The following is a 12,632-nucleotide window of genomic DNA, read 5'->3' as shown; positions in this document are numbered from 1 at the left end:
TCTGTCTTCGACGGTTGCCTAAAGTCGAGCTAATCTGGTAAAAATATAGTCGATATATTTGTCTTTGACCTGCTTCTCATTTTTTTAAACCGTGCAGTATAAATACTGAAGTTTTCTGGACAAAAACTTCGGTTCACTAAACCAATTGCAGCAGATACCTTTAGTTATTTCGCCATCCACCTTGTGAATGTTCGCCTGCGCCCGCCATGATGGAAAAGTCCTGTGCTTTTTGAACGTTGTATTTTTATTTATTTGTTTTTCCCAAAACATCTGTTTAGCTTTGAATACTGTCTCGATTCTAGTCATAAGGCATGTTTATTTGATCACATGGAAATAAATACAATTTTACTTAAGATTGTTTATTGTAGTCCTTTTCACTAGCTTTGTAATGATACCTCCCTTTCTTGATTCGGACAAAGAATAAGAAAGTTATGACAATTTAAACCCTCTCATCCTTGTTTTGGGTCACAAAAATTCTACAACTTTGCTGTTTATTAGGGGGGGGGGAGAGACAGAATTTGCACATTTAAAGTGGCATAACTTTCTCATTCTTTGACAACTTCAGCTGAGCTCATTGTTCAGTCCTGCCGGTAGATGGCGCATCCAGACTGATGGCAGTCTAAAGTATTTCTACAGGCCCGAACAGCCCGCCAGGGGCCCGCTGGGGGTGAGGGCCTCCCATTGGAATGCGAGGTGTCAAATGACCCACGTCACGTGAACGCAACCCGGACTGGAACGTGTAATCACTGCTGTGGAAATGAGAGATTTGGGACTTTTTATCCTTAACTCGAGTTAAATAGTTCCACCAGAACAAAGTCCATGCGAGTTTGGTTCTGAAGATCTTTCTCACAAAAAGAAGACAAACAGCAGGACTAATGCTGGAGTCTGAGCAGAACCGACCCCAGGCGGAACCAGCTCCGGGTCCCGGACCGGAGCAGAGAGGCGCCCCGCCGAACCCCAGAGCGGTCTGCCCCGCGTGTCGGCGTCTGTTCCGGGACCCCCGGATCCTCCCCTGTCTGCACTCCTTCTGCTCCGACTGCATCGCCGGCCTCGAGCCCTTCTCGGTGACCCGCCCGGACACCACCGCGGACCGTGTGACGGTGCTGTGTCCGGACTGCGACTCCGAGGTGGACCTCCCTCCGTCCGGACCGGGCGGGCTGAGCCCCGACCACCTGGCGCTGGACGAGGTCTTCCTGGAAGCTCTGGTGTCCGGCGGCCCGCTGGGCTGCGACCTCTGCGGCGAAGGGAGCTCGGTGAGCCGCTGCGAGGCGTGCAGCGTCGGCCTGTGCGAGTTCTGCTCGGAGGCCCACAGGTGAGTCTGCAGAACCAGAACCGAGCCTCTTCATGGTGACGTCATAAATCCTTTTATATAGAATTTGTTCTTCATTTGTTTACCGCCAAAACTTTGTCGTTCAGAAGACTGAACAAAAACTTACCGCCCCCCACCACCATCACCTGAGTCCCCCCCCCCTCATTCATGTGTCTGGGCTCTGACTCCCCCTCCCTTCCCCTCTCTGCTGTTCCTACGCCAGTGGCGGATCTACACTGACTAACTCCCCGGGGGGGTATCCCCCCTCCCCCCCGCACACACACAATTTGAGGACACCCTTTTCTTTTCCCTATTTTAATTTGACCATTTTACACAGAAATACACACAGAGGAACCACATCCCAAACATTTACTGAACACACTGAAGCTAAACTTTTAGAACTATTAAACCTTTAAAACTTAACTGTTGCTCTCCATGAAAAATATTCTGTCAAAATTATACAAATATGAAGATGCTGCAGAACAAAACAAACACAGCCTGGAAATATTAATAACTAGAAATAACATTCTGTTGTCTTTGCTCTTTTGTCATTTTTTAGAACTGGACTCCTGCATCATTTTTAGCAATAAGTTCATTTCTTGGTGTGTGTCTTTGTGAAACAAATCAGAGATTTGATTTTTTTTTTAAAACCTGTTATTGTAAATATCATTTTCAGGTCATATGAAACATTTTCCTAATTTCTAACCAACAGTAGAAATTCTCCAAAGAACCTTAAAACATTCATAAACAAATAATCTTTTGTTTATTTATGATCTCATAAAGTGCAGCTGTTTTACTGCATTTCCTGTTGTCTTTATGTCAATTAGGTAAATATTTTTTAAATTTTGGACATGAGGCATCTGATTGGTCAGTTTATAGCTCAAATTGCTCACAACAGAAAATATATCATGAATAAAATTTAGTATTATCAAGAATACGTTAAAAAAGTATCGGAACAAGAATTATGATTCTGACCAATAGAATGACAGAGTAACAGCTGTTTATTTCTCTATAGACGTCTATGGATTTTGCCTTTTTGAGACCAGCAGGTACTTACTGTTTGGAACACCAGGGGGGAGGGGTCACTCAGTCCAGTTCAACCTTAATGCAAGATTTTCAGCAAAATTGGCCAGGGGTCGCGCGGTGGTAGTTCTAATTGGGCGTCAGTAGTCGTATTTTTGCCATAGGTCACCCGGCGGCAGCCGAGGTTTGAAGAAAAAGTTCAAACTGAATGACTGTATGACCCTCCTGCCCCCATGTTGCCCCCCCTTGGCCAATATTGAATTATTTTTGTGGTGCATCATCATCATCATCATCATCATCATCATCATCATGCAGGACAGTCTGTTTAACGTTGTGACTTGTTCCTGCAGTTTAGACCCTTGAGGTTATTGTAATACCTATTTTCATTATTCTTGCCTTTAATATTAGATGTTAGGTAGAAAACTAAACTGTTTTATATTTTCAAATGCAAATAATTCTGCTTTAAACTCTAATGATTTTGTTATTTAAATATTTGTAGAATCTCCTGGAGTTAATGTATTTTTCTACCTAACCTAAGGGGGCGTTTCTCTAAGGTGGGTCACAGCAGCGTCCGTCTGCCCTCTCCTTTGTCTGCAGGCGTCAGAAGCGAACGGCGTCTCACTGTCTCGTTGGCCTGGAGGAGCTGAGGACTCGTGGTCGTCTGTGCCGCCCCGTTCTCTGCAGCCTCCACGCGGGACAGGAACTGGGCCTCTTCTGTCAGCCCTGCGACCTGCCGGTCTGCGTGGAGTGTGCCGCCACACTGCACCGGGACCACCGCTGTTGCCCCACACGCGATGTCATCGATCGTCATGGCGACCGCATCCGAGAGCTGGTCAGCAGAATCCTGAGGCCCCGCCTGGAGGGCCTGGAAGAGTCGCTGCAGAAGGTTTGGACCAAAGATCTAATGTCCTCAACAAGCTTTTCAGAGTCTTTGGCCTTTCAGTCTCCTGAAGGTGAATTCTGCTGCAGGTGGAAAACTGTCAGGAGGCCGTACAGGCCCGTGTGGAGGCAACAGCCAATGAGATTAGAGCATTTGCATGTGGCTACGCTAGTGCTGTGGAAGCCCACTGCTTGTCCCTGCTGCGCCACCTGGAGGAGATCCGTGTCCAGCGCAGGTACGACCGGCCCACCATGACCTTCAGATTCTGGTCTGAGTTTTTGTTTCTTCTTTCAGCTTCTTTTTGCCAAATGTTTGAAAAATGTTAGGACTTTTTTATGAAGCAATTACCGTCATCAGTGGCCTGCTGTTGCATAGCAACCAAAGTTTAAGGACAAAGCACTTAAATGACTGACGGTTGGAAAGTAGAACATTTACTGGATTATTTATTCTATTATCACAAATGAGCTGAAGGTCCAAATAAACTTAGAGTTGCCTCTATGATTTCATTATTTTGTGTCATGATGGGGACACACAGATACAGAAACAAGCTGCTTGCCACATCTTTTAAATAAAACAGAATTACATTTAAAAAGCTGCATGAGGGAGTATTGTTTTCAAAAGTAGGGTATATTTTTTCTAGAACGACACATTAATATGAGGCCAGAACAGTCGTAACAGGTTAATAAACTTTAAATTGGCGTTAAAAATATTTGTGTCTTTCTGTTAATAGAAGCACATCTCCATTTTTGATGTCCTGTGGTATGATGCTCTGCTCTAGCAGCCGGTTTAGCTCGTGGTGGTTTGCAGCGCTTTCCGTCCGTGAAACCAGGGTTCAAATCCGGCTGCTCCCTGTTCCCTTCTCTGCTTCTGTGCCGGTCCCAAGCCCGGATAAATTGAGAGGGTTGCATCAGGAAGGGCATCCGGCGTAAAACATTGCCAAGTTAACCGTGCGACTCGTCCTCGAATGAGAGGTTGTTTCGCTGTGGCGACCCCTGATGGGAAAAGAGAAAGAGGAAGATGATGCTCTGCTCTAAAGTTAAACAGCAGTGAGGGAATGAACAGAAACCTGCAGGAGTGTGTTTTTCCAAAACTGAAATAAAAGAACGCACTGAGCCCCAATAGTTCTAAAACGCAAATTTCTTTAAATTCTTGCACAAAATAGTGAGCACAGGAAGAATATTTACTAACACAGGCTAACGGTTTTGTCTGCAAACATGTAAAGACAAAGCACAACCAGAGGAAGCTGGATGATTTACATAATTTCTTGTATTTGTAAATTTAGGAAAGTTTTTTGTCTTTTTGCACAGGAAACTAATGGAATAGATTACTAACTTGTGTATAAAAGGTAAAAGAAAACCTTCTGGGACTGTGGAGGTTTTGAAGAACAATCTAGAGAAGAGAAAAACATGATGATCTCCATATAGATGTGTACATTACTCTGTGTGACATAAAGAAGGTTGTTCAAACAGAAAACAGGCGTCTCACTGTCGTCTTTCACTCGTCTTCAGGAACCACCTCCACCTGCAGAGGGCGCAGCTGCAGCAGGCACTGGCGGATGTCCGCGGCGCCGTGGAGTTCTCGGAGCGGCTCCTAGGCTGCGGGTCGGACGCAGAGATCCTCAGCGCCAAAGGAGTGACGCTCAGGAGACTCAGCAGCCTGGCAGACAGGAGTCACAACGGCCTGCCTGCAGCTGTCGCCCCCGACGACGGCAGCAGCATCTGTTTTCTGCCCCGGGAACCGGCTGGGGAGGTGGAGGGCTACCCGGTGGTGGGTGTGGTCAGCGCTAAGACGGTGGATGTCAGCAGCTGCACGGTTGAAGGAACAGGTGAAAAACTGACAGAGAAAAATGTTTGAATGGTTTGGTTTTTCACATTCGACTGTTTTAATGCTTTACAGAAAAAATGAAGCTTCTTTTCTTCAATGAGTAACTTTAGAAGTGTCTATAAAGGATTAAATGACATCAAATACTGTCATATATTTTCAAACAGGAAGTTCATTGTTTGTTGACACAGTGTGTCTTTGCAGCAAAAGAAAATAATTTCTTACTTTCTCATCATCTTTTGGTCTATTTTTTAACTTTTAAATATTTTTCAAACTACAACAAGCTTGTTTAAAGTCCTCACCCATTCTTGGGAGAGTCTGTCAATCAAACGTTGAGGTGGGGGCCATCAGGCACCAGAGGCTTTTATTATTGCATCTGATTGATAGACCTGGGGGTTGTAACTCTGCGTTTCATGCAAACTTTCACTTCCGTGTTGAAGCACGTTTGGAAAACAAGTGTTGAGAGCTGAGCCTGTTCAGAGGAAAGATTTTGTTACTCAAACATGTCAGTTTCTTTTCATTTTGTGTGAAACAGGTTGACTTTACTACAGTAAACCGACTTAGGTTTTATATCATATTGGGGCGTGGCCTTTTTAAAAACCACTGAATCTGTTTGTCAGTGCCTCCAAACAAAAACATCCGACAAACTAAAGATGGAATATTTGGGTGAAGCTCTTGAGTTGTGTGGAAGACTACGTCACCTGCTGTGGGACTGAGGGTTAAAATGGCCCCGTCTACTGTATGACCTCTAAGCCCCCCCCCCCCTGGTTGCAGGTCTGTGGCAGGCCAGGGAGGGCGAGCAAGGCAGCTTCACCCTGGTGTGCCGAGACTCAGCCGGAGAGCGGATGGCTCGAGGTGGAGAGCATGTCGTCATCAGCATAGTCCACAAGGAGAAGAAAGGCTGGTGAGTGACAGGCAGCAAGATCAAAAGAAGCTGCCAATGTGCCCTGAAGCAAGGCACTGAGGGTTTTTCTGACCCTAAAAACACTTTTCACTGAGGGCCACATCAGCATAGTGTCTGTCCTCAAAAGGCCAGATATAACTTATACATGTAACTAAATGTAATGAAATATAAATGTAACTACAGTACTCCTTGATGTTAAATAACTCATTATTTATTTATTAAAACTTTTTAAAGTGACAATTACAGTTTTATAGAAAACATATGTTTGCTTGTTACTTTAGCATAAATCCTTTTACATTTTGTCCGCTTATTAAAACCCACATAACTCCATTAATGAAGGATCAAAGTCACTGTCCAAGTGAATAAAGAAAAAAAACATAAAACCGAGCTAGGAAGAACATGAATTATAGTGTAACATTTTGTCTGCATAAAGACATAAGACCTGCAAACATCGAATAATTACAGCAGCTAAACATAAATGTAATCAACTAAAGAAAATTTTTATTTTAAGAAATGTAAACTTTTCTGCTCTCGCGGGCCTCATAAAGTGACATGGCGGGCCACATTTGGCCCCCGGGCCTTGAGTTTGACACATGTGGGTCAGAATAACCATTCTTGCTCTGATAGATTTTTTTAACAGGTTCATAATAATCCTAATTTTTCATATGTTTTTTCTGTAGTGGAAGTTATTCAACTGACCAATCAAATGCCTCAAATGCTCACGTCCAACGTTTGAAATGTTTGACAGATTTTTTAGAGGCTGCTTTCAATAAGCTCGCTCCTGATTGGTGAGACTGGTTGCCATGGAGATGTTGAAATCTACTAAAATGTAAAAGCAGAGTCCACGTTGGACTGGATTATTTACCGTCATACCAGACAAGTACAGACCGTTCTGCTTCTGCTCCAGATCTTGTTCTGTCGCCTGGATTTAGTTTATAGTTGGTGACGATAATGAATCAATGAACATAAATATTTCTGTTCTAATTCAGCTCCATGGCAGCGACTGTGACAGACAACAAAGATGGAACGTACCAAGTTTCGTTCCGGCCTGAGAAGGCGGGGGCTTACTCTGTGTGGGTTTGTGTCAAAGCCCAGCATGTCAAGGTAAAGGAAGCTGGGTTCACGTGAGGTCAAAACAGCCGTTCCACCCATGAACCTCTGGTGCTACACGCTGGGTTCTCACAGGGTTCTCCGTTCGTTCTGGACGTGAGGAGGAGGTTCCGGCAGCACAGCGGGACGTTTCACTGCTGCTCCTTCTGCTCCAGCGGGGGCGCCAAAGAGGCTCGCTGTGGATGTCCAGGCTCCATGCCGGGTGAGAGCAGACAACACAACGGAGCCTGATAGCTGCAGCTCTCACTGCTCCTCACAGCAGCAGGGCAGAAATGCATCATGGGAGGGATCCGGCTGTTTTTGCCAGACTTCCTCTCAAAACTTTCCAATAAATCCACTTTTTGTCCTTAATCTCCCTTCACAGCTCTTGTAAGACCTCCAGGATGAGGGGGTGTTTGTGACGTTCTTGTGGAACGTTTCCACTATTTTCTTCCCTTTAGGACCATGAAGCTCAGCAGACGCATCAACAGCAGATTTTTCAGAGAAATCTGGCAGATAGACGCATCACATGTGACACAGAAACAGCTCAAACCGTCAGTGGGGGCAGCAGACGCGTTTACCGCATGGGGGCAAGTCTACAGTGGCCCAGAAGGGTCAGAGCACAAAATAACACAGTACAATTCGTCACAACACTAAAAACATTAACTCAGAACACTGTAACTCAAAACACAACAAAATAAGTTAACACTAAGTGTTGTGTTGTGAGATATTCTGTTGTGTTGGGAGTTAACTTTTTTGTGTTGTGACCCTTCTGGGCCACCGTAGAAAAGTCTTATGGTCTTCAGGCTGTAAAAACCTTTACTAAACTCTCAAAGACCAAACCTTTCTAGAAAATCCGTTCAGATTTATAGAATGAAAGCAAAGATCTGCTTGTGGTAGAAGATTTATGTAATTTATCAATCTGAACGGGACACACAGTACAGAGTTTGATTGATAACGACCACAGCCAATCAGGATGCAGAACACAGAGAACCTTATGCAGAACGATGCTAGAAACGATCTGTGAGACCGCAAAGATAAACCGTGACACGTTGAGGGAACACTGAACATCATGTAAACATGTTCCATGCTTGTGTGTCTTACAAATGACATTTGTCTAAATATCTTCATTGCTTTGCACTGAGCGTGAAGTAACTGTGGAAAATATTTGTAGTTGGTGAACACAGTTGTCAATAGAACAGGATCCATCATATGCTGGATTTTATAAAAAGGCTCTAGAATGTCCTTCTTCCTCCATGTCGTCTGCTGCAGCATCACAGCGTCTCATATTAATATCAACAGAAACGACACACACATGCTGTTTTGAGACTTTTTGTGGTGAAACATTTGTGTTGCAGCACTTTTTCACAATGCGCCGTTCCTTTCCTGTGTTCTTGCAGGGGGGTTCAAGGGCTGCGGCCACAGCCATAAGGGGCACCCCGGGAAGCCCCACTGGTCTTGCTGTGGCAGCACCGTGGAGAAGTCTGAGTGTTTGCCCCAGTCCGTGCTGGATGCAGTTTCTCCCGGCGGTCACCTCCAAACCGCGGAGCTGTGATGGGAAAGGTTACCACACTGTGGGTGGGCGGGGCTTATCCTGGAAGGGTCAAACAGAGGAGCTGAGGACTCTCCGTGTCCCTCAAACATGCTAGCATGTCTTTCTGCAGTGGTGGCAGGAACCTTCTGTGTTTACATGTCCTCTGGTGCATGCTGGGAAAAGGGTTTTTGGTTGATGCTGTTGGCGAATGACAGGAGGTCCCAAACTTAAAGTCTCCATTGATGAGTTTTGAAGGTTCGCTGGGAGTCCTGACGATGGACCTGTGGGGGAAAGAGAGCAGCAGGAGCAAAAGGAAGGCAGAGGAGAATGCCTTCATCTTCATCAGCTGACCCTCCTCACCCTCAGAGGCTCCTGGGGGGTATTCCAGAAAGCAGGTTATGCTAGCTCCCACAGTAAGTTTGAGGCTAAAACTGGACAGCCCTGAAATTAATCACCACCGCCAATGTTAGCTTAGGGTTGTGAGGGGCTGTAAGGTAGCAGGAGAGAGTGTAAACAAAGGGATTATGGGAAATGGGGGCAGGCTTACTCTGCGCCATAAGTCTCCACAACTCAGGTGAATTTTTAATGAACTCCTGCTGCTCTGCAGAAACTATGTCTTAAAAAAAACAACACATACATTTTGCCAAAAAAATGACATCATAATTAAAGACAACTGGAAACACTTAGAAAATGGGTCCAACAATCATCGTAGTGGGACTTTAAAAGCATTTGGACACCAAGTTCACCACTTTTTTGATGCTAAATAAAACGTTCCTAAAGGAAAAACCTGACAGCTCATCAAAACTCTGCAGGACATACTAGGGTACAAAAATACCTGCTGATCCACGGATACTGGATCCAGGACCGTTACCAACAGGAGGCCTGCAAAGAAACCATAACAGGGAATAGGAGGAAAAGTGAACCACTGAGACTGGAACAATGGACAGACATGGAGGAGATCTGTTCTATGGAGACAGTTCACTTGTGGTTGAAAACTGAAAAAGTTCAACTCCAATGGAGGAAATGGAAGCAAACACATGCAGCTCAGAACTTAAATGTTTGTTGTACCCCACTTGTTGAACTTTGTTTGGTTGTTATTGTTTTTGTGTATTTTTTTACTTGACTGTGGTATCTTATTTTATATGTTTGTATTTTAGAAGAGCAAAATGTAAAATAAAGTTTTTCAATCTGGATGAGTTATTATAAATAAATAAAAATAAATTTCTTTCACATGAAAAATCCTTCAAACGCAATGCATTGTGGTCTATATTTACCCATTGATGCAGAGACTTCTGGGGCCCTTGGTTTTGGATTTAGACAGCTCTAGAAAATGGTGAACTATGTAGTGAGTAGTAATGAAAGAATCTGGAAAACCTCAATGTTGTTGAGCTCAATCCTTTCAGAATAAAAGACCGGGTCACAAAGACTTTAACAAAAAAAGTGTCATGTGACACAAAGCATCATGGGATTTTCCTTCATTTTGTGTTACTGTAAATTTTTTTAGAAATTGTGATATTTGACAGCTCTCATCCATTTCATTAACTACAGGACAGATCCTCTGCTCCCAAAAACAAGATGCTGAAAACTCTATGAATTTTTATTGATCTGTATTTATAGTTTTTTCATGTTTCAATCTTTGCTACTGTGGGCATAATAAACTGGTTTTCTGGATAATCCTGTCTGCTGCACCGTTTCTTCAAACTTCCTTTTTAAAATGCACTTTTGGAAAAATGAGCACCTTCTTGTAGGATTTTTCGGGGACCTTTGGCAGAGCAGTGGCCCTTTTCATCTGCCCGGTAACAGCACAGCCCCAAAGGTCGTGTCAGCTTCCTCACAGAACACAAGCATGTTTCTCAGAAGTGTTGAGCCTCTGGTGCAAACCTGCAGCTCAGCCTTCTGATGTCAGAGATGTGAAGGTTTTACTCTGGAATCTCTGGATCCAAGTTTTTACAGACATGTCGTCAAGTTTCCTCTATACTTTAGTAAAAGCATCATTTTTGTACACAAAAATAAAAACCTTTTTTCCTATCTGTTCCTGTCCACTTTTATTCTGAAAGCTAGAATGAGCACTTCCTGTGACCTGAAGTACTGACCTTGGATGTGACAACACTTAAAACCTTCCTTCAAACTAAAACAGAGGGTTAAAGTTGTAAAACGATCTGGAAAATGTTTGTAAAGGACAGAAATGCAGATAACATTCTAAACTAAAAATGATTTCAATGTGTTTTTGTCTGCATGCTGGACTTGGACTGATCTGAAGGTCACATGACGTTTGCAGCATCTGACTGTAGAAAGTCAGAGACCTCTTTGACCTTCAGCATCCGTGACCCCTCTCCATCAGTTTAGGGGTCGACCACATGGAGGCTGAGCTGCTGTTGTTCCCAAACTCTGATAGAGCTGACAGCTGACTGTGGAGGATTTAGGACATTTCACCTCTGGATTTGATGTACAGGGGGTTCCTATGACAGTTCCACGCTGGAAATCACTGAGAGCGGAACATTCTGTCACACATGTCTGTAGAATAAGAACACCCAGGTGAGTCCCTGTGCTGCAGCTGTGGAGCGGCACAGCAAAAGGATTTATTCTGCACATTTTCCTGAAGACAATCATTCATTTTTCAATCAATTTTATTCCAGATGTTCGACATCATTTGACCTTAAATTCCACCAGTTCTTCAGTTCATTTTGCAGAGTTGACTTTTTTACCTTCCTCCAAACAGGAGGCGGGTCTTCTGGACCCAGAGTTCAGAACTCAGCCATCCCTGAAAACCACAGAACTGAACCCAAAACAGGCTTCTTTTTAAAGGGAGGAAAGGAGGACATACAGCTTCAGCTGCACACAGAGGGGTCAAAGGTGACAGCGGTATGTGAATGGAATGATTTACACCACATTCAAACACTCATCATCAGCAAAGAGGGAAAAAACAAAGAGCCAAGCAGCAGAAAACCTTTTTGTGCAGGACTGACCCACATTCAGAGGCCTGGAGCTGCATCCACCTTCCTGCAGAGCCTCAGCCTGCAGCATGTGGCCCCCGACCCGCCTCTGTTCTCGTCAGGAGAGACGTTCAGGAAGAAGGAACAGAGGCCTAACAGGGGGCAGCCAATCTGCTCTGTTTGATACGTGCTGCAGTTTAATGAAGGTGGGAATTTGTTATTTAGCTTTTCCCAACCGCAGAGATGTGACCACAGCTCCATCTCCTTCCAGGCTTAAAGTCATTATTGTTCACCTGGAGCTGAGGTTGCTGGTTCAATGACGGTACTGACGGAGGGAAGCAGCGGATGTGAAATGATGACGGCAAACGTGGAGACGGTCACCTCCTGATGAAGACCTGAGGAATCATCCCAGATTAGGGATTAGCAGACAGAAGGGTGGGTGAACCTGGAGATGAAAATGCAGGGAGGGAGGGGGAGATGAGACGAACAGAACAGAGACAGAGGAGGGGGGTGCAGGTCAGAGGCAGAAAGAAAAACTAATGACTTCAAATATGCTCACAAAAAAACTTGGAATTACAAAAAGTAAACATGCTAACAGAAGTGATGAGAGACACTGAAACAGCTGGGGGGGGGGGGGGGGGGGTTTGAAACCTGGGGTCATAAGAACTGAGAAACGGAACTACAGACTTGAATATATGGAAATCAAGCTGAAGGCTAATCCTCATCAAACCAACAGCAACGGAACCAAAAAAAGAGAAACATGTGGAAGAAAAATAAATCAAAGATTTGTAAATCAAATCCAAAATGGGGTCAAATATCTGACACACAGTGTCCATCAGAGCCAGAGGTCAGAGGGAATCTGCTGCTGCCCCCTTCAGGCAGGTTTGTTCCTCTCTCAGCATCTGACGTCTGGCTTTGTCCCTCTTTGAAGATTTGACTGTGAAGCTTCTCTGCTGAGTGTTGTTTCCTCAAAGAGACTGACAGAGTGCTTTGTTATTTGTGGGTTTGAACTGCAGTCTGGTGATCCATCTCTGTGATCAAAGAAGCACTGAAACAAAGGACACCCTGCCTGGATTCTCTGCCTGTAGTTCCTGGAAGTCTGCTCAGCTCTCTGGATGTCTGTGGGAAGCAAAACTTGA

General features: G+C 44.4%; 1 protein-coding gene across 2 annotated transcripts; it reads left to right on the top strand.

Moving 5' to 3' along the window:
- trim45 (tripartite motif containing 45) lies at positions 1-9,752 on the top strand. 2 transcript variants are annotated; one of them, XR_002872520.1, is made up of 9 exons: positions 1-1,312; positions 2,930-3,218; positions 3,302-3,447; positions 4,721-5,037; positions 5,808-5,937; positions 6,927-7,041; positions 7,123-7,249; positions 8,427-8,973; positions 9,373-9,750. XR_002872520.1 is itself a non-coding variant. In XM_023951030.1 (8 exons), the coding sequence occupies exons 1-8, from the start codon at positions 876-878 to the stop codon at positions 8,579-8,581; spliced, it is 1,716 nt and encodes a 571-aa protein (XP_023806798.1). In that variant the 5' UTR covers positions 1-875; the 3' UTR covers positions 8,582-9,752. The 2 variants fall into 2 exon arrangements, 1 of the variants encoding a protein (XP_023806798.1); XM_023951030.1 differs by having other exon boundaries at positions 8,427-9,752.
- The last annotated feature ends 2,880 nt before the right edge of the window (positions 9,753-12,632 follow it).

This window comes from Oryzias latipes, chromosome 21, assembly GCF_002234675.1.
Source record: "Oryzias latipes chromosome 21, ASM223467v1".
Classification (NCBI taxonomy): Eukaryota; Metazoa; Chordata; class Actinopteri; order Beloniformes; family Adrianichthyidae; genus Oryzias; species Oryzias latipes.
Note: the sequence above shows the minus strand (reverse complement) of the source record. Positions and strands in the feature narration are given on the sequence as shown.

Excerpts from the sequence above, each read along its gene's own strand:
- trim45 (XM_023951030.1), top strand. The coding sequence starts at position 876 with ATGCTGGAGTCTGAGCAGAACCGACCCCAGGCGGAACCAGCTCCGGGT. Across the intron at positions 3,219-3,301 it reads TGGAAGAGTCGCTGCAGAAG|GTGGAAAACTGTCAGGAGGC; the intron begins GTTTGGACCAAA and ends ATTCTGCTGCAG. Across the intron at positions 3,448-4,720 it reads GAGATCCGTGTCCAGCGCAG|GAACCACCTCCACCTGCAGA; the intron begins GTACGACCGGCC and ends ACTCGTCTTCAG.